This window comes from Notolepis coatsorum, assembly GCF_963971535.1.
Source record: "Notolepis coatsorum genome assembly, chromosome: 18".
Taxonomy (NCBI): domain Eukaryota; kingdom Metazoa; phylum Chordata; class Actinopteri; order Aulopiformes; family Paralepididae; genus Notolepis; species Notolepis coatsorum.
Genome location: NC_140182.1, coordinates 17,624,339 through 17,644,427, shown reverse-complemented (window position 1 = coordinate 17,644,427; position 20,089 = coordinate 17,624,339). Strand labels below are relative to the sequence as shown.

At 42.5% G+C, this 20,089-nt stretch overlaps 1 protein-coding gene across 1 annotated transcript; it reads right to left on the bottom strand.

The window, feature by feature from the left end:
• Positions 1–983: 983 nt before the first annotated feature.
• On the bottom strand, positions 984–19,959 carry frs2a (fibroblast growth factor receptor substrate 2a). The gene is made up of 7 exons (XM_084334412.1): positions 19,582–19,959; positions 18,698–18,798; positions 17,959–18,050; positions 11,284–11,470; positions 10,438–10,578; positions 3,588–3,751; positions 984–3,358 (listed from the first exon to the last, which is right to left on the bottom strand). Exons 3-7 carry the CDS (start codon positions 18,022–18,024, stop codon positions 2,246–2,248), a joined length of 1,671 nt encoding a protein of 556 aa, XP_084190538.1. The 5' UTR covers positions 18,025–18,050; positions 18,698–18,798; positions 19,582–19,959; the 3' UTR covers positions 984–2,245.
• Between the last annotated feature and the right edge of the window lie 130 nt (positions 19,960–20,089).

The following is a 20,089-nucleotide window of genomic DNA, read 5'->3' as shown; positions in this document are numbered from 1 at the left end:
AAAAAATCTTTTTACAGTGTGGGCGGATCATGAGCCTCGATTCCAAACGAACACCCTCCATCTTTGATCTTGTTACCGATCGCATATTTCAGCCTGGAACAATGGGATTTATGATTAGCCAATGGACATATTGATATACCAGAATCCGATGACTAATGAAGAAATGCTGCCGGCGATCACATGGCCTGACGGTAGGATACTATTCTCCCAAATTACAGCTGGATTGGACATTGTTTTAAAACCTAACGTGATGGATCACTGACATTGGCTACCTGAACGCACACTATATTGCTAATCAATAATACTAATCGGTGTTCCCCACCGCTCCCATTTCATCCATAGATGCTCTGTAATAGTCCGGATGCTACGCAGTTTATTTTATTTCATTCGTATATATACAGCAGAAATGGCGTTTGATATAACGGTGCCAACGTTTAGCCTCATATCTAGCTTCCTGGAAAAAAAGACTATGAAAAGCGCGATAAAGCTTATATTCACGACGCTATAAAATGACAACCAACCGATGGATTTTTATTTTCTTTAAGCCATTATGAAGGCACGGTTTATGCACTCAAGTGACAATGAGAATGGACAGATAGCAATACTATAAAGTATATATATATAGCTCTTAGAAAGTACATGGTTTGTAAACAAACCTCTGGTCCTCTGAGGCATAAATCGACGCAAGACTGGTCGCCAAAGTGTTAAGCACCCCCCACAGCCCAAATGGAATGAAAAAAAAAAGTAAAAATATTACTTTTTTCTTCTTTTTTCCCCCGACTAACGGCAAATTTTGGCCAATCATAGTCGACCAGCCAAATCCTTAGTCGGGGACAGCCCTAGTAACATTACACCCCAGCTTCAGGCTTGACCGTTGCTTCATTATGTTTAGGCACTAAAAGCAAACAGACCTAGAAGGTGTGGGGAAATGTGGCTGCGGTCCTTGTAGTTCATAAACCCCCCCCCCCCCCCCCCCCTTGGTCCAAGGAAACGTAATTTTTAAGTTGGAGCCATTCCTTCCAATCACCTCAAAAGGGCAATGAGTATTTTAACAAACAGATTCCATCAATTTGCTGCCGTTTAGTTTAGTTGGTGTGATATAATGGAGAACCAAGAGTCTTGCAGAGAGGCCTCATAACGTAGATTTCTCTTCTGTGGATTCAAGTAAATCCTCGTTTCACCCACTATTATTCCTATATCAAACCCTGGATCTTTTAAAGACATGCAGACATAATTTCACGGTCTAATAAACTGACGCAGATCTGTTCAACAGAAAACCACCAACCTTGAAAACTACACGAGACTGTGCCAAACTAGAACATTAAAGGCCATTTAAGGTTATACACAGTAAGTCCCGATTCCCTGACTCACGCCGCTTCTCTCAAACCATCCTAAACGGTTAACCCTTTCACTGCGACTACACAGAAGGTTAACCCTTTCACTGCCACATGACAGAAGGTTAACCCTTTACTATCACACAACCGACAACTGTCATGTTGCAGTGAAAGGGTTAAGCCCTTCACCACAAAACCCAGGCGATCGGCATTAAACCTGTAGAAATGGGAAAAGTGACTCAACGCCACAAGACCTTTTTTTCTTTCACCGAACCGCTCGTGTAACATACAAGATGGGACAAAAGTCGTCTTATCGGCTAAGTACAAATAAAAACAGAACAGACATTTATTGTGCCAGAATCTACTGTACATAGTCAGAAACATAATGTAGTGTACCATGTAATCCTCAGATACTGAAATTACAGCAGCATGTAGTGAATCATATAAAATAAAAAAGGCTAAATGGAATGCTTTCTTCAGTAATACTGATTTGTACCATATAAGGAAGGGTGGGGGGAGGAGGAATGCAGTCCAGTCTTATTAACATAATAAACCCAAATGCACTGTAGAATGAGTGAAGGAAGAGAGGCATTATATTACCATAGGAATAAACTGGTATATGGCAAGTACCTAGGTTTACATTTGTTTTTTCTTTTTTTTCTTTCTGTTGGTCTACCTGAATTCCTTTACAGGTAACCACACGAAAAGTCAAGTTTACTCTTTTTTTTCTTTTTCATATTTTTTTTAAGACTGTTCCTTTTTGCGGAGTCTCATTTGCATTTCCAACGTCTCTCCGTTACGCGAGTATAAAGAAAGCACCCGTCGTTGTGCCTTTGTGTATCGTATAAAAAAAAGAAAAAAAAACACAAAACAACAAGGAGGAAGGTTAATAGGAGGAAAAGGTGCGTCGGTCAGACAGTGCTTTTGGTGGGCAGCTCCGTGCTGTTGTGCCGCGTCTTGCGTGACGTGCCGTCGTCCCGCGGCCGCGCCTTCTGCAGGTTGGACATGGCGGCGGTGCGCTCGATGTCGATGAGGGCGTAGAGCTCGGTGCGGCGCGTGGGCGTGGTGGGCGGCAGCGGGGAGGTGGGGGTGCGCGGCGTGTGGGGGTTGCTGCCGTCCGAGACGCCCTTGTTGCCGCCTCCTCCTCCTCCGCCGGCCCCGGCGTCCATCTCCACCTCGATGTAGTTGAGCGTCTTGGGCGGCTCGGCGTGACCCGGCGGCGCCGGCCGGCGGAAGTCGAAGTTGAAGATGGTGGGGCCCTCGGTGGTGCGACGCCGCGCCGTCTCCGGCCGGTGGGCGCTGAGCGGCGCCGTCACGTTCTCCGTGTTGACGTAGTTGTGGGAGGAATCCAGGGCGGCCGAGAGCGGGTGGGCCGACATGGGGTGGGCCGAGAGCGGGTGGGAGTAGGAGTGGTGGAGCAGGCTGTGGTGGTGGTGGTGGTGGTTGTAGCCGTTGAGGGAGGGAGTCTTCAGGCTGCCGCGGCCGTTCTCCTCCTCCTCCTCCCTGCTGGGCTTACGGGCCTCCCAGACGGGCGGCAACGCCGGCAGGTTCTCGTAGTCCAGCAGGGCCGTGCGCCGCTGGGCCGAGTTGTTGACATTTTGAACGTCGGGCGTGAGGGGGGGCGGGCGGTGGCGGCGGGGGGCCGTGGCCGGGTTGCAGGAGGCGGAGCCATTGGAGTGTGTGTGGGCCGGCTCCGCCTCAGTGTCCGTGTGGCCGTTAGTCTCCCCGCCGGCCTCGTCCTCCTCGTCCCCGTGATGCTGCTGCAGCTCCTTCTCCTTGGCCATCAGCTGCCTCTGCACGGGGGTGGGGCCCAGCACGAAGCGCGCCCCCTGGGGCTCCAGCAACACCTGGGGCTCCGCCGGCTGGGGGGGCAGGGCCATGGGCTCAGTGCGGACCCTGGGAGGAGGCGGAGGCGTCGGGGGACATTGGGACTGAGCAGAGCCGGGGCTCTCCAGAGGCGTGGTGACCGTTATGGGGCTGGGCTGGTCCTCCAGCAGCCCTGTGGTGTTCACATAGGTGTGCACCTGGAGACACAACCACACCAGTCACAATCGTAGGCTTAACATGTCGAGTATTAGGCATCACTGTCGCAAACCTACAGTCTGTAAAGTCCTGAAGTAATTTTTTCATATATTGTGAGTAAATAAATAAAAAAAAAAAATGGTATAACATTTTGGTAAATGGACCCAATCATTGATTTTAATAATTTTTTTAACAGGACTGGGCCTTTTAATAAACAGAGGTTCGTCTTACCGCATCATCAGCCACTAGTAGTGGATGTGTGGACTCCTCCCCCACCGAGGGCAGACGGGTGCTAGCCACAGACGGGTGGCGGGTGGAGGGGTGAGACGGGGCCTCGCCCACAGAGGGGATCCTGGTCACACCGTTTGGCACCGTGGGCACAGAGTAGCCCAGAGCTACCAGGAGGAGGGAACAGGGTTAGAATAGCTGATATGAAGACACGGCACTTTTACCTGTGGCTTTAGTATGACGTTGGTTATGGACTCGGGAAGAACAAAAGCCTTTTCACACTAGGGAAGAGTCGTCATGCAAATGAACTCACACGCCACAAAAAACGGTGCTATTGTGAAGCAATTTACATGTATTAATCTCTTGCCAATGTGTGAACGTATTGTAAAAAGGGACCTTCCCCGACTTCCTGGGTTTCCTATAACCGACTGCGGACTGACTTCTACGACGTTTACGTGCGCTCCCGATTGCTTTGCCTCGCTCTATTGCGTATGAAATTAATAGAGCACGGACTAACACCAAAACTAAAATACCAATTCAATAACCAGTGCCATTTGCTGGAAGGGGAAACGCTTGTAAGCAGGTATAACTTATATTTCTGATTTGATCGTCAATTTGGCCGATTTGCCTTTTGTTTACAGGTCAGATTCAGAAGGCGTGCTTACGAGTGTCGAGTGAGTGAGAGTAGCAACTGTGATATTGGTCGCAATATTTTTTTGTCATTTTGACTCGGGAACTGCACACGAGAGTAACTGTAAATTATGTATCAAGCAGCGGCCGTGTAGTAAAAAAATTTCGTACTCCTGCTGCACTCATGTCCCGACTTCCCTTTGGTGGTAAACTCACTAAATCAATGGACACTGGAAAACAAACAAACTAAAGAAGAAATGTAAGATATACCGTTAGAAGCTTTTTATCTTCCAGAAAATGGAACCCTGCCTATTATTATCTATTTTATGTTTATAAAAAAAAGTGCTGTAAGTGGTATTCATTCAATTGTTAAAATAAGTGGTCTACATATTAAAATAATAGCTCTACATTCTGACAGCCATCACTGATATAGAGTGTCTGGTCAGTAACATGGTCTACTCTGCAGTAAACATGAAATACATTTTCTGGTATCCCATTCCCACCTCATCCAATCAGGAAAAATGGTATGACCAAAATAAAAAATACAACTTAGTTGTATATAATATACAAATATGTGCTTGAAACAAGTACAATTCTCTACCAGTGCAGTAAGAAAATCCAGCATGGCCAGATTTCTTGAAATAAGTATCTAGGGTTCTCTCTCCTGATTTGATAAAGTAGGAACGGGATACCAGAAACAGAAACTGTATTTCATGTTTACTGCAGAGTAGAGGGACTGGGAGACCCATGTTACTGACTAAACACTCTATACCAGTGAAGGCTGTCAGAATGTATACCACTTATTTTAACAAGAAAATACCACTTCTTTAATTTCACTGTAATTTCGCAGTCCATTAATTTCCTTGTTGATCAAAAGGAAATCATTTATGCCGCCACTTCTCTCTCTCTCTCTCTAACCAAGTTCACATAACAGCCACTGGTGTGTCATTAATAAGAAGGAATTTCTGTCATTCCACATAAACCTTTAATAAGTATAACTGTTTAGTGCTCACACATGTGAACTGCTGCCGTTTGAAATGTGATTAACACTTTGATTGCCCAACCCGAGTTCTCGAGTTTACCCCCCGCGGGTTGAATGCCCATAACGAGAATATTCGTTTCTCGTTTTTTTTTATTAGCGATCTGAAATCATATTGCATCAAGCGAGTCTACCGTTGGTAAATCACCCACCCCAGGCGCTCAGGTGTGAAAAAAGCGCCCCCTATCGTCTCCCAGATGGTAATTCACCCCTTTGGATTGGACTCAATGAAAATGAATGAGAAAAAGAAACCCGGAATCCACATTTTACTTCTCACTCATGTAACCGGGGTCGATCAACTTCTTGCTGGACCTCAGAGCAGCGGGGATTATGTGTTTTTACAGTATACGTGTGAGATCAATAAAAGGATCGATTTTTTCGAATGGCGATCAGGAATTGGAATAACCCATTTGGATACCATCTGATCTCAGGTAAGGAATCTATTTTACCAGTATTAGGATAATCAGACCCGTTTTCACAGAGATATAAGCTTTTCCCATATGTGTCCCCCAGGCTGTTTGACTGTGCGAGCGGTCAGGAACTAGGAGAATCGATTTTCAGCGGGCGCCACCAGCGTGCATGTGTACACATATACTATCGATAATCTAGCGTTTATTTGAAAACTATTCATAAATAGGCCGAAAAATGACAACGTTCTAGAATATTCCAGTAAAGGGCGATTATCATGGAATCTCTTCTTTTTTCCGTGAAAACGAGGGCATTTCAAAATGCTAGAAAACGGAAATGAACCGATTAAAAAACAATCCGCTTTGACAATGTTGACTGGAAAATGAGTCGTTGATAAGCGACGGGCAGATTAGACACATAGCCATAATTTAAAACATAGATTAGGCGATATTAACGCTAACATTGAAGTGGTGCTGGGAATTCAAGGGGGTAAAAAGGAATTAAGCTTGGGCTCTGAAAGTGTTAAGGGAGCGCCTTCTGAATATCTTTACAATCCAAATGTTAATGTTTTATTGCAGCAAAAATATAGCGCAAAGGGACACATCCGAGACGTTTGCCTCTGCATGTGTGAGTCTATGGCGGCTGAAGAAACGGATGGCGTGTCAAGTCAAGTCAAGTAAGTCAAGTAATTTATTTATATAGCACGTTTAAAAGCTCAAGAGCGAACCAAAGTGCTGTACAATCAAAGCTTAAAATCAATGTCCTAATATAAAATACACAAATACAAAAATGCACAGCAAGACAGTACATTCAGAGAATAGGACAACACACGGATAGGGGAACACAAAGTACAGTAGCACACAGGGGACAGAGGAGCATAAGAAGAGATACAAGAGGGAGGAGGCAGAATAAAATTGCATGGGAGTGTGAGTTAGCGTGTGGGAGAATCAGGGTTTATTGAAGGCTAGGGAATAGAAGTGGGTTTTTAGACAGGCCTTAAATGTCTCCAGCGAGGGAGTGTCAAGTGTGTACAGACGTGTGGGCGTCCTATACCTCCTATTGTGGAGAATACAGTAGGTACAATGGGGGAAATAAGTATTGAACACATCAGAATTTTGTCCAGTAAATGTATTTCCAATGTGGCCATCCAAGTTACATTTTCACCAGACTTTAATATTAAAGTCCATATCGTTAGCCTCATAGCATAATTGCCTAGGTCATTTTTTCAAGACTTTCTTATGAAGTTATGTGTAATAAAGTGGAATGACATAGGAAAAAAGTATTGAACACACTAACTGAAATTACATCAATACTTAGTGGAGAAGCCTTTGTTTGTAATGACGGCTTGTGCGTTAGCCAAGACAGCTTTGAAGTGTGTATTATGCAGCCAAATGCTGGCTAATTCTGGCTGCTAACTCTCCTCCGTCTGCCAGTCTGCTCTGCCTGCTACAACATGCAGCAGGGTTTCCGTTATCCGCTAATTGCCACTTTTCATAGTCCAACATATTTAAATCTCTCCGGTCGTAATGTCCCGTGAAGATAATTCTCTCTTATTTTTATTTGGTTACCAAGTAACGTATGCCCCCACTAAAAAGTGCTTGTTTTCGCCACAGAGACAGAAAACTCACTCTTAACAGAAGATGTGTGAGCGGGACTTCAGAACGAGACTTCTGCTCCTCGGCAGGAAAACAAACGGGGGAAGCTGAAGCAGTGGACATTTATTTTTGTTTTGTGTTGGAATACAGCTACATCTAATAAATACCGTATCTAAAAGATAAAAACACCGGTTTGTGTTTGTGCATTTCCAGTTTGTGCCCAACAACATGTCGCCCACTTCACGTAGTGTTCACAGATTGACGTTATCGATATGGACGGGCATCGAAATCCCCCCCCCCCCCCCCCATCTCAAGAAATCTGCCGTTCCACAAGCGGAGAGGGCTGCTGCGGTGCAGACAGAGTGGAGGTAATGGAGCGGTAATTATTACGCATTGGTAGCTGTGCCCGTTTTGATTGAGGATCGAGCATTAAGCCTCGGGTATAGGCCTGCCACGATAACACATTTTGCTGGGCGATTAATTGCCCCCGAAAATATCGCGATAAGCGATATTATTGCGACCGGTTAGAGAATTTTTTTTTGAGAAATTTATTTCCCAAAACTTTTATTTTGAAGCCCACCGCTCCGTCTTTTCCGGTTTTAGACTTTTATTTTGAAGCCCACCGACCGGACCGGAAGTATTGTTGTGATTATCCTAAGCAGAACATATGAGCCGACAACTTGTCTCGTCCGGTTGTTTTTGAGCTAATAACAAATGTTGAGATTGTTGGTGAACAACTAACTTTAGGTAGTTTTAACGTTAGCTACTAACGTTAGATGCAGCTACTACAGGCAATCAACGATGAGGAGGAAGCGTCAAAGCAGTATATAATAGAATAGCTGTGGTGCGTAAGCACTGCAGCACGACTCGAAACTACCGGAGTGTTATAATAAATTAATTCATGTTTAACTTGTCCCCGTGTCCAGTCCTTTGACTAGCCCCACCCGTTCATTGTAAACAATGATGCATGTAATTGTATTAACGTTATTCTGTGTTGTACTTGTAGCTATGCTATACGTTGTATTTCGTTTGTTAGGTATTTAGCTAATGTTGTTAGCATGGAATGAGAATCAAAGCTCTATCTTTCATCTTTATTTAGCAGTCCAGTTTCTCCGGGCAGTAGCGAGTAACTACTTGGGTCTAAAAATAGCTAACGTTACACTACAAATAATGCTACTTGGTTAAAAGGAGCAACACTATTGAGAAATGTAGTTAAGCTGTGGCGTTGCCCCACGGAGCTCCCGTGCTGTACTCTAGTAACGTCAGCGGCCCGCCTCCCAACACGGACAGTGACTGACAAGCGGCACTGGTTCCGCCTCATTAAAACAAACGCGCAAATAGCAATTAATCGCGCCCGTCAAAATCATTGCATTCATTTTAATTATCGCAGCAATTAATCGATTTATTGCTTATCGCGGCAGGCCTACTCGGGTATAACGTTATTGCAATAAACACAAGATAATATTTGACCAGAATTTCTCCAATTTGTCTGGGACATTGATATTTTCCCAGACATGTGGACTGGCACCAATCTTTTCTAGCGGGAAACCGTGATGCAGGTAATTGACTATTCTATAAATATGCTGTTTTCTGTCCTAAAAATCTATTTTGACGGGTGAAATAGTGAGTTGCAGCAGGTGAGTTTTTAATGTACCTGCCACCGGAGCTGGTGGATAAGAACTTCTCTGCCCTGCATGGGGTATCAAATAGCAATGCTGTGTGTGTGTGTGTGTGTGTGTGTGTGTGTGTACCTGCAGGAGTATACCAATATAATATAGTGTAGTATAATATAGTATGATTTAGTTATAGTATAATAAAATACAAATACAATAATACAATTATATAGTATATAGAAGTATAATATAAAATACATGATATAATAGAACAGTGTACTATAAATATATAGATAAGTGTGTGGGTGTGTGTGTATAAATGAATGAACATCAGTAAATATGCAATTAACTGATAAGATACACAAAATGTATTTATTTATGTTAATTTGATTGTGTTGATGTTTTAATTTCTGCAAAATAAGTACATTTGTACATTGTTTGGTTTGATAAACATTGCGCTATGAACAGTCTATCAGTGTACTGTATGTGTGTAGGGGCAGGTACAATAAGAGTTTCCTTCTTCCTCTTCCTTTCGGCCATGGAATTTAGTGGATCATATTAAGGCGAGGCAGCCTAGGGCCCTAGGCCCTAGGTGAATAGGCATTTTTTTTTTTTTTTTTTTTTTTATATTTTGCTTCCTTAACATGTCTTATTTCAAACTAGTGGCAATAAAATATCGAAAACTCACAATTAGTTGTATTTTACTTCATTTTGTCTGATTGTGTCCATGGATTACAATTACAATACAGAACTTTTTTTTTATCCACTTTTTCTCCCATCCCAATTTCGTATCGTCCAATTCAACCCTCCCCTATCTCGAACGCTGTTTCATGCCGGCTGTAATGTGGACGAAGCCACACATTGCACGAGTCGAGTCCCCTCCGGTACTCGAGGTAGCAGCCGTCGCATCTTTTCACCTGCGCAGCGCGATCTTTCAGCATCAGGGGTCTGCGCTGTGGAGGGACGCCGCCCCCGTCGCTTCCTGATTCTACTGCGCAGGCGCACCAACCGACCTGTAGGAGTCCATGTCCACAACGTCCGATGTCCACCCATCAGTTTCCCACCCTCTATTCCTCTAATACTGCCAATTGTATTAGTACGAACGACCAGCCAAGCTGAAAGCAATGCGGAGAGCTGGGCTCAAACCCAGCGTCTCCAGCATTGGTGGCGAGTGCCTTGCCCACTGCATCACCTAGCCGCCTACAATACAGAACTTTGAGGGCCCAAATATTTGTTTTTATGCGTTTTTCTTACACGTAAGAGATGTCCCATTTCCCTAGCACCATACTTTCCACATTTCTTCCCATCTATACCCGGCTTCTTTTTACAGAGGGGTTTGTTGATATATCATTCATAGCCTGATTTATAGTACATTTATACCAAAAACCTGGAGAAAATAGATTTTTTTATGACTAGACAGCATTTCCTGATTTATGGGATGATAAAAAAGACATGGCCACAATCCCTTCTGTATGTTGGTGATGTCTATCCTGGCGGTGTGTGTGCATGGTCTGGTGTGTGTGTACTTGCAGGAGTGTGTGCGTGGCCTGATGTGTGTGTGTGTGTACCTGCAGGAGTGTGTGTGTGCGTGGCCTGGTGGATGGGCTCCAGCACGGCCTCCTCCACCACGCTGATGCTGTGGCTGTGCATCACCTCCTGCAGCATGTTGAAGATCTCCTCCGCACGCGCACACTTGAAGGCAAAGATCCCTGCGCACACACAACAACAACACCACACAACCACCGTCAGTGCGACACGGGAAGGAATCAAAGTAGAGAAAGAGGACACAGGGATATGGCTAGTGTTCACACAACCATGGATACAGCAACACACCAAGGACAAACCACGCATGGTCCTGCCACCGAGACCCATAATAACCACACTGCACACGGGGAGAAACACAACACTAAAGAGAAAAGGTACTAGTATTCCCTGTCTCAACAACACCAGACGCCGGTATTGACAGGCAGCAATACTGTACGGCTGGTCACGGTACAGTATGTAAACAGGGGGGGGGGGGGGGGGGGGGAACACAGTGTGCCAGAGACTTACCGGCCCACGAACCTACAGAACCCCTCCCAAACCCCACAGCGCTCTGTCCACCTCATCCTTATGAAAGCATGGGGTCCAAAGATAATGGCACAAGGGGCGTGTCACGGAAGCAGCACAAACATAAGACGTGTGGCAGTTAAGACTGGCTACACACTTCTGACAATAATGCAATAAAGAGATGACTCAGTTGGCCGACTCGGATATATTATAGGCATGTTTGATGTTACTGTCGAGTAGATTGTATTGCAGTTGCTTGACACATAACCACATTAACAGTTTCTCGAACTGGTCGTAAAATATATCGATTAACAGGGGGGCAAAGCTGAAATACTATTGGAAGCCTTAATTGAAATGACATGTACCCTGTCCGGTCTGGCAGCGGCGACCACTCTCGAAGGAGAAGAGGTTGGAGTCGTAGCCATAGCGACGCAGGCACAGGTAGGGCCACTTGACGTCGTCGCGGCGATGGGTGTGGAGGACCAGCTCGGCCTCGGTCAGCTCCATCACTCCAGAGCCCAACTCATTACCATCGTCGTCCACGTTGATCACCTGGTCACATGCAGAAAACACACACGGTCAATCACAGTCAAGCGGAGTGGTCCATCCATGTTGCTTTTTCAATGGCTGTTGCAGATATTTAGAGAGCAGGGCGGCCCAGTGGCTGGTATAATAGGGTTGGGTACCAAACACTGTACTTTTACGGGTACCGACCAAATTAAACTGGTACTACAGAGCACTGATTTGCGGCGCGCTAGGTCAATCGGTAACAGATTTCGGTACCTTTACATGTTTAGTATAAGAGTGTAATATTACTAGACAAGAGGAGCCTTTTCCACAAATATATATATTACTGTCCCATCTCTTGATTCTTTGGAAATACCAGACGAGGTCAGAGGAGTTTGATAGTATTTACATGGAGGATGGCCAGATAATGTTGATATTAAACATTTAAAAACATAATACATGATCATGCGATTTATTTAGTGTGTGGTGTGTTACAATGCACACAGCACACACACCCACACGCACACACACACTCACTCAAACAAACAACACACTGCAGCACCCACTCTCCACACTTTAGATCACACAAACACACTTACACTTTATATTTATTGATAAAGGATTTGCACTACAACTCGTACACCTACTGTGAATTGTACCTAAACTGCACCTCGTCCATTTATGCCTTGCACTATATAGTATTGTATATTAGTACACTGCACAGTATTGTATATTGTATGGTAACTACGTCTACGAACATTGTACATATGTCTAAACTGAACACTGTGACCTCTTTTTTACTTCTAATCTTTACTATGTTTTTAATTCATACTTATCTTGTCATGCACAGTCTCTGGAGCGCAACAGTAAGAAGCATTTTGTACAAAAGTATTCTGTACTTCTGTATGACAACTATTAAAGAAACTTGAAACTTGAAACAATAAATAACTAAATGTTTTAAATAAATAACAATGTTGAAATTGAGAAGTTTGGACATATTACAGGGAGAGTTAAGTACCGAAAAAAGGTACCGTTGGGTACCGAATTCTACGAACTGGTACAGGCATTGGTTAAAATGTGAACAGTACCCAACCCTATGGCATAATGATGTTGTATTTTGCAACAATTTAATAATAACAAATGAGACACTCAATTTGAATTGGCTAATGTTTGCTATATTAGCTAGGCTTGCACTCACAATTTTCACTTGCTCAGTCATACATGTCTGAACAAATATATATCATTCAATCTGTAGAAATATCCATCATACACATCTGTAGAAATATCTGCCATACACGTCTGTCAAAGTTAGTGTACCAATAACTTGTTAATGCAAATGCATATTATCACCATATTCTTTGACACATTAATGTCTATTTATTCATTGTAAAAATTTACAAACATTCAGTCATACATCAAGAAAAATAAATGTAATTTTGGTGACAGACTTCTTCAAACCTTGAGTATTTTTAATTACTGACATGCATTTCTTGTATGTACGCGCCTGTCCCCCAATATGCCCAGACAATAAAAATAACCTCTCAGTCTCACATGGTACTGTGTGGGAAGGGGAGAGACAGAAGTATATTAGTCTGTAAAAGGTTGGCAAGAGATTAACATTGGATACAATTACATTGTGCGATTTGCTTTAGAAGTACGAGGGATCCAGGAAATTATCTTTGAGTAATGGAAAATGTAACTTACCAATGTACTTGTTGTACAATGTGTCTGTTGTTATGATGCATTGAGGTCTATCGTTTGGTTTTAACTCATTCAGGGCCAAACCCGAGATAAGTCGGGTTAACTCGCCATGCGCCAGACCCGAGATTTCTCAGGTTGCTTGTTTTTTTCGATTTTAATATCCTATTCAATGCCAGGGACCCGTATGTTGCCGTTAGAAGGCCTACTGCAACGCTGAGGGTGCAGTACCGGCCAGATTCTCCCAGGTGGCGGTATCGAGCTGCAGTAAACCATGTTCCAGATCCTGTGTTACACAAGGTCTCCGGGCACAGATTTTCAGTAGACGGCAAGGCTAGAGGTTCAATCGGTCGCATCCAAACGTCTATGGGACATCCGATGCATATGCTGTGGTTAGTTATGCCGTGGACCAAATCGACATTGGATGTACCAGATGGCGATCAAACAATTGGAATATTATTTTTGGAATACTCCCGATCAAAAGGTAAGGATCATCTGACGTAAATTCTGCCTTGATTGTGCAAGGTTTTCATACCGATCCAGCTGATCAGCGTTTTTAGTAGGGCTGCAACTAATGACTAATTTGGTAGTCGACTAATCTGCCGATTATTTTTTCGATTAGTCGACTAATCGAAAACCAATGTAAACAACAACAAAAAAAAAAAAAAAAGGATTTTTTTTTTTTTTTTTTAATGACCTATCTTTGTGAAAGTGGCTTCTCAGCTCTGGTCCAGCTGAAGACAGAGCAGAGGAACAGATTGGACATTGAGCATGATCTCAGAGTTGCTTGTCTACCATCACCCCAGACTTTGAGACTCTTGTCAGGACCAAACAACAACATCATAACATGATGATCCCATAGCAAATTAAAATAATGACTCATGAAACATTTGAATTTGGATCTTTAAGCCACTTTAAATGAAAATGTATTTGAACAACAATACAGCAATCACTCATAACAAGATAAATAAATTAAATAATACAAATTAAAGTGGAAGTGTACTTTAAATAACTTTTGTTTGCTGTGTGTGAGAGGAGTCCGTGTGTGTGTGTATGTGTGTGTGTCTTACTCTGATCGCTGTGTGAGTGAGAGGAGTGTGTGTACTGTGTAATTTGTGTGTGTGTCTTACTCTGATCGCTGTGTGAGTGAGAGGTGTGTACTGTGTAATTTGTGTATGTGTGTGTGTCTTACTCTGATCGCTGTGTGTGAGTGAGAGGAGTGTGAATGTGTGTGTGTCTTACTCTGATCGCTGTGTGTGAGAGAGAGGAGTGTGAATGTGTGTGTGTCTTACTCTGATCGCTGTGTGTGAGTGAGAGGAGTGTGTATATGTGTGTGTCTTACTCTGATCGCTGTGTGTGAGTGAGAGGAGTGTGTATGTGTGTGTCTTACTCTGATCGCTGTGTGTGAGTGAGAGGAGTGCGTGTGTAATGTATTGTGTGTCTAGTCTGATCATCATCTCCTGCAGGGGAACAATGTTTTCAATGTCCAAAATTTGCTATGGGATCATCATGTTATGATGTTGTCTGGAACCCTGAGAAGCCACTCTCACAAAGATAGGTAGTGCACAAAAAAAAAAATTAAATAATTTTTTTTTTCTTAATGACTAATCGACGCAACAATTTCTCGTCGACGATTTTTTATAATCGACGTCGTCGATTATGTCGACTAATCGTTGCAGCCCTAGTTTTTAGCGTTCAATACTAATGCCGTTACTGGTAATGAATAATCAGAAACGACCCCCCCACCCCCCGCCTTTCATGCATTCATGATTAAACATAATACCTACTGTATACATTTGATTCGGGAATACTAGCGTGTATAGGCAAGAAACGCCAACGCAAATAGTAGAATTTACCTATATGTAGGGCTGGGCGATATGGCCTAAATATGATATCACGATATTTTCTGACCTTTCGGCGATACACGATACGCATCACGATGTTTTTCTTTTTTTCCCCCAAACAATTCATTATGAGGCTTACCAAGACAGTATTTGAGTTTGCAAGCTAACATTAAAGACAAAATAAAATACCCATGCATTTAGCATTTTTATATTATATATTAGATTTAGATTATTGGATTATTAGATTATATATTGCATATATTTAGCAATGAGATATTATATGATTTAGATACGAAATATGATGAATTGAAAATGGGGGACCCTGATGTAAACAAGACGAAAGTCTTTCTCTGGTCTGCATCCTCCAGTCCACTGTTGACTGTTGTTGTATTGAGCTGTACTGTATTGTACCTATGCTGCAATCTGTCAATAACGTTTATATTCATTCAGTCGGCAAACAGAATCAGTTTGATTGACAGTCGCGTCTGCCAATTACGTCACATCGCTTGCACCCGCCCTGCTGTTCTTAGCACCAATCGGCAAGCGCGTATTAATTTTTTACTTCCGCTATTGGAGAGCTCAATGAAAACAACAATGGCAGCGGTAGCTCGCCGCGGCCGACTTTTACCTTTTAGCTCTGCAGAATGACTAAACGACTGGAGGCATAATGATTTTACTGCAACGGATGTTATAATAAAAGCATTTCCATACATCTGTCTGATTGAAAACGTTATTAACAGACCGCAGAATGGGCACAACGGAGTCAGCACGGGCTGAGATATGAACGGCTAATGCTTGCTATATCTAGGTCGACCGCGGTCGTTGCTATGTAAATACGCTGATGTTATTGAAAGTGTAACTATATAACGTCAATGCCACAAAACGAATGCCTTTGTTATCATAAGTAGTAACTTTTGATGCAGTAGTGTGTGTGTGGGGCGGCGCTGTTCAAAAGTGTCAACGTGTGGACCAGATTGACGCAACACAAGCCTCTTGGGCAAAACATCACGATATCCACGATACGTTTAAAAAGTGTATCGTTAATGAACTGTACCCGATATTTATATAATATCGTCATATCGCCCAGCCCTACCTATATGGCTATTACGTAGCCTTTCAGGAATTACCCCATACCGCTGTAAAACCATACTTATATTCACCACGGTATAACACGGGAATGTATGCATGGACATTTTTTTTGCATCTTGACCGGAAGAAACACAGTGTCAAATGACTATAGCAATGTATCTATGGCTATAATATAGAATATAGATTTAGCTCGACAAACAAGGTCACGCAGTCGTATCTTTTAATGCTTGGCCCAGCTACAGCGGTCCGCGTCTAATGGCTGACACTGATTGAGTTAATGCTTAAAAAATGTATGTTTTAATTAACCTTTATAAGGGTAAAGTTGGACATTACATTGTGCTTATCGTAATTAAATATTTGATTATCGTAATTAAATATTTGAATCAGTTGACTGCTCCATTATCTCATGTCATTCACATCTGTACAAATATCCGTCATTCATGTCTGTACAAATATCTCAGTCAAACATGCCTGTACAAATATCTCAGTCATACACGCCTATACAAATATCTTGGCCATATACACGTCTGTACAAATATCTCAGTCATACGCGGCCTGTGCAAATATCTCAGTTATACACGCCTGTACAAATATCTCAGTTATACACGCCTGCACAAATATCTCAGTCATACACGCCTGTACAAATATCTCAGTCATACACGCCTGTACAAATATCTCAGTTATACACGTCTGTACAAATATCTCACTCATACACGTCGGTACAAATATCTCAAGACATGCACGTCTGTACAAATATGATATCTCAGTAATACACGTCTGTACAATTTGGATTAGTTGTTTAATGCTGAATGAGTAATTCTCTGGAAAAAGACAAGCACCCCTCTGGTAAATACTACATTTAAAGAGGCCCTTCAGCATGACTGCGTGTGGGAAACACAATAGACCAATGCCAAACCCCGCCCTCTTTTCTTGATCCTCCAATAACAACCGTTGCTTCCCTCACACAAACTTTGTTCCAGTTTACGGATATGGCGATTAAATCAACCGAATTGATTAGTCAACACAACGATTTGTCAACTAGAAATGTATTTAGTTGAGGAAAGCCCTGGCGGACACGCTGGTCAACACAGAACCGAAACTGAAACTGAATTAGGTTCACTCCTTTCTTGTAGGACCGAATTGTCCACAGTCGTATAGATTATATTCAAATCTATTGTCATTATACAGCACAAGTACAGCACAACAAAAAGAAGTTTGTCATCCAACCAGATCGCAAATGTAACAGTAAAGTGCAATAGTAATATACAATGTACAGGTGATTAAAACATGGTACAAAATATACAAATCAGTACTACTGAGTGTAGTGCTAATCAGATGTATGTACAGAGTTAGATGTGAATTCTGGATGTGAAATCTGTTGGTGGCAACACATAACAACTAATAGGGGTGTAATGATCTCAATACAGAATCTAAAATTCGAAAACATTTACCTCCAATACAGTGTATAGAAAATGTAAACTGTACTTGCGAGTCTCTCGTTCCCTTGGTTAAACTGGTGGTATGTACAATGGGTACGGCTATTGGCATAAAATGTAAGGCTCATTTACAGTGTTCCTCAGTGACGTGTTTTACAACTTTGAAACACAATGTATTTTTTTGGCCAAACCTAACTGTAGTGTATATATATATTCTATAATTTGAGCTCTGTAGTATGAACACCCTTTAATATGCATAAAGAATTTAAAATCAAATCGAAACATGACCTCAAAATTAAAACGTGTATAGAATGTGTGTATTGTTACACCCTTATCATCTAATAGACTAAATGAAACACGCCACACCACCTAGACTCATTAGTGAATAATGCAGGGTGTGGGCTGACAGCCTCCCACTCACAATGAGGAAGATGTTGGAACAGGCTGTGACGTGACAGGGACTCACCTTGAATTTGCTTTGATGATTATCTGGGATTGACTCTTTCTCTGGACAGCTTAAACAGCTACCCATGGCTTCTTCAGAGCAACATCTGATGTCTACAACACGTTGAGGTGACATTTCAATAGATTAGGTCAAACATTGTTAAAAACACAACCCCCCCCCCCCCCCCCCAAAAAAACGTGTGTAAAAGCAGACACATATTTCGGCATTATCCAGTGATTATGGAACAATAACATGAGCAAAATAAGTAGCCAAATATTAGGTGTACTGAGAGCAAATAAACACTAGTGGTCAATAGGTTAGATTAAAATGTCTTGTCATTATACAGCACAAGTACAGTACAACTAAAAGAAGTTTGGCATCCAAAGTGTAAATGTAACAGCAAAATATAAAAATTAGTACTACTGAGTGTAGTGCTAATCAGATGTATGTAGAGTTGTAGTATAATATATGTACAGTCAGTGATACAGGTGTAAAGACAGTATGGTAGTAGTCAGACTCATACTGTCCAGCAGCCTAAGTAGTAAGAGTAGGATATGTATAGATATAGAATCTACAGATATGTAAAAGGACTTATGTACAGGTAAATACAGACCGGTGTGTGGATAGATAATTAGCCACAAATAAAAGTAGTAACCCGAGTAGATTAATGGGGGGGGGGAAACCGCACATAAAATAAAATAAATTATTAATTATATGTATTATTATTATTTTACAATAATTTAGTCCAACATTGTCTCACCTAGATCCTGCCACCAGTACCTCTGGCTCCATCCTCAGAGGCTGAGGGACTGTCATGCTGTTGTTTCTGCTGCTTTGTCAAACTGTAGAACTGTGGTCCTGCTGCAGGGGAAACATGTCGATGACAACCAGAGTGACTAATCGGATATATTATTCAAAGTTTGCACTTAGATGAACAATAGGAAACCTCGCTACACGACTTAATGCGTTTCTAAACTCTCCCTGGAGGTGGTTGTGATGTGGGTGTGATGATGGATCAGTCAGTAAACCCCATGATGGTGAAAATCCCTTGCGTTGCCAACAACACGGTCCTTTAATCTGAGTTTCATTCGATTTGGAACAATGTCCATTGTCCACCCATAGCATTTGTAACAACAACACGGTGTTATTATTTATCATCAATCTAACTTCTGTTTATCTGTAACAAGCCGAGCCGTGTGTTCCCAGTTAGCCAGCTATAGGGGGGTCAGTGTTTGTGTTTATTAGCTAAATAGCTAACCAGTAAATAAACAAATGAACAACAAACATCGGTCTGACATGAGTTAGGTAAAGTAGTTAGCTTAAGACAAGTTGTTCCAAATAATCATAGCAGATAGATAACGTTGAGAGTTTATACTTTTGTAAGTGGCCAGATAGTGTGGTATGATAGTGTGTAATGGCAGCGAGCTAGCTGATTAGCACGAAGCTAACTGACTGAACAAGCTAACGCCGAGTTATTAGCTAGACAGACAGACAGCTAATTAGCTTAGAAGCTAACTGTAGCTAACCCCGATAATTAATACACCAACAACGCATTGAGCTCGCTATAGCTAGACGTTGGTTGGTTAGCCAACCTTTTTCACAAATAAAACCACCTAACGCTATTCGATAAGAGACAATACTTACGAGGCGGGTACAAGAAGAAAACATCCAAACTTTGTGAACAGAAATACAGATAGCTGGTATAAAGCGACACGGCTAGCCAACAGCGTTAGCCTCCCGCTAGACGAGCAGCACGTCCACCATCTTCCCTCTGCGTTGCTAGAGCGCCAAAAAAACAATCACAACTTCTTTCCAAAGGTGGCTAGCACTCGTGTTTGCGACAACAAAGCGATGAGAAACGAGTTAAATCCATCAATGGTCCTCCCTGTGTCGATATAGAGTGAAAAAAAGTCCGTCAAAATGCACTTTTTCTGCCCCGAAAAGCAAGTTTTACTGAGTCGTCGCACCGTGTTTTCTGTCGCTTTAGCTCGCTGCTCGGCTCAAATCACTGCAGCTCGACTCCCCGAGAGTTCCCCGAGGCAGGAAGCTCTCAGTGCGCAGGCGCGGGTGTGTGAGGTTTGGGACAGCCAAGGGCCTCTCCCTAGAGAGGGACATAATGAATGAGTAATAGAAAATAATGGTGTGTGTCAGT

Coding starts and splice junctions, on each gene's coding strand:
- frs2a (XM_084334412.1), bottom strand. CDS start 18,024: ATGGGTAGCTGTTTAAGCTGTCCAGAGAAAGAGTCAATCCCAGATAAT. Junction 3,752..10,437: donor GCACACACACACTCCTGCAG/GTACACACACAC, acceptor TCCTCCTGGTAG/CTCTGGGCTACTCTGTGCCC. Junction 3,359..3,587: donor TACTAGTGGCTGATGATGCG/GTAAGACGAACC, acceptor TTGTGTCTCCAG/GTGCACACCTATGTGAACAC.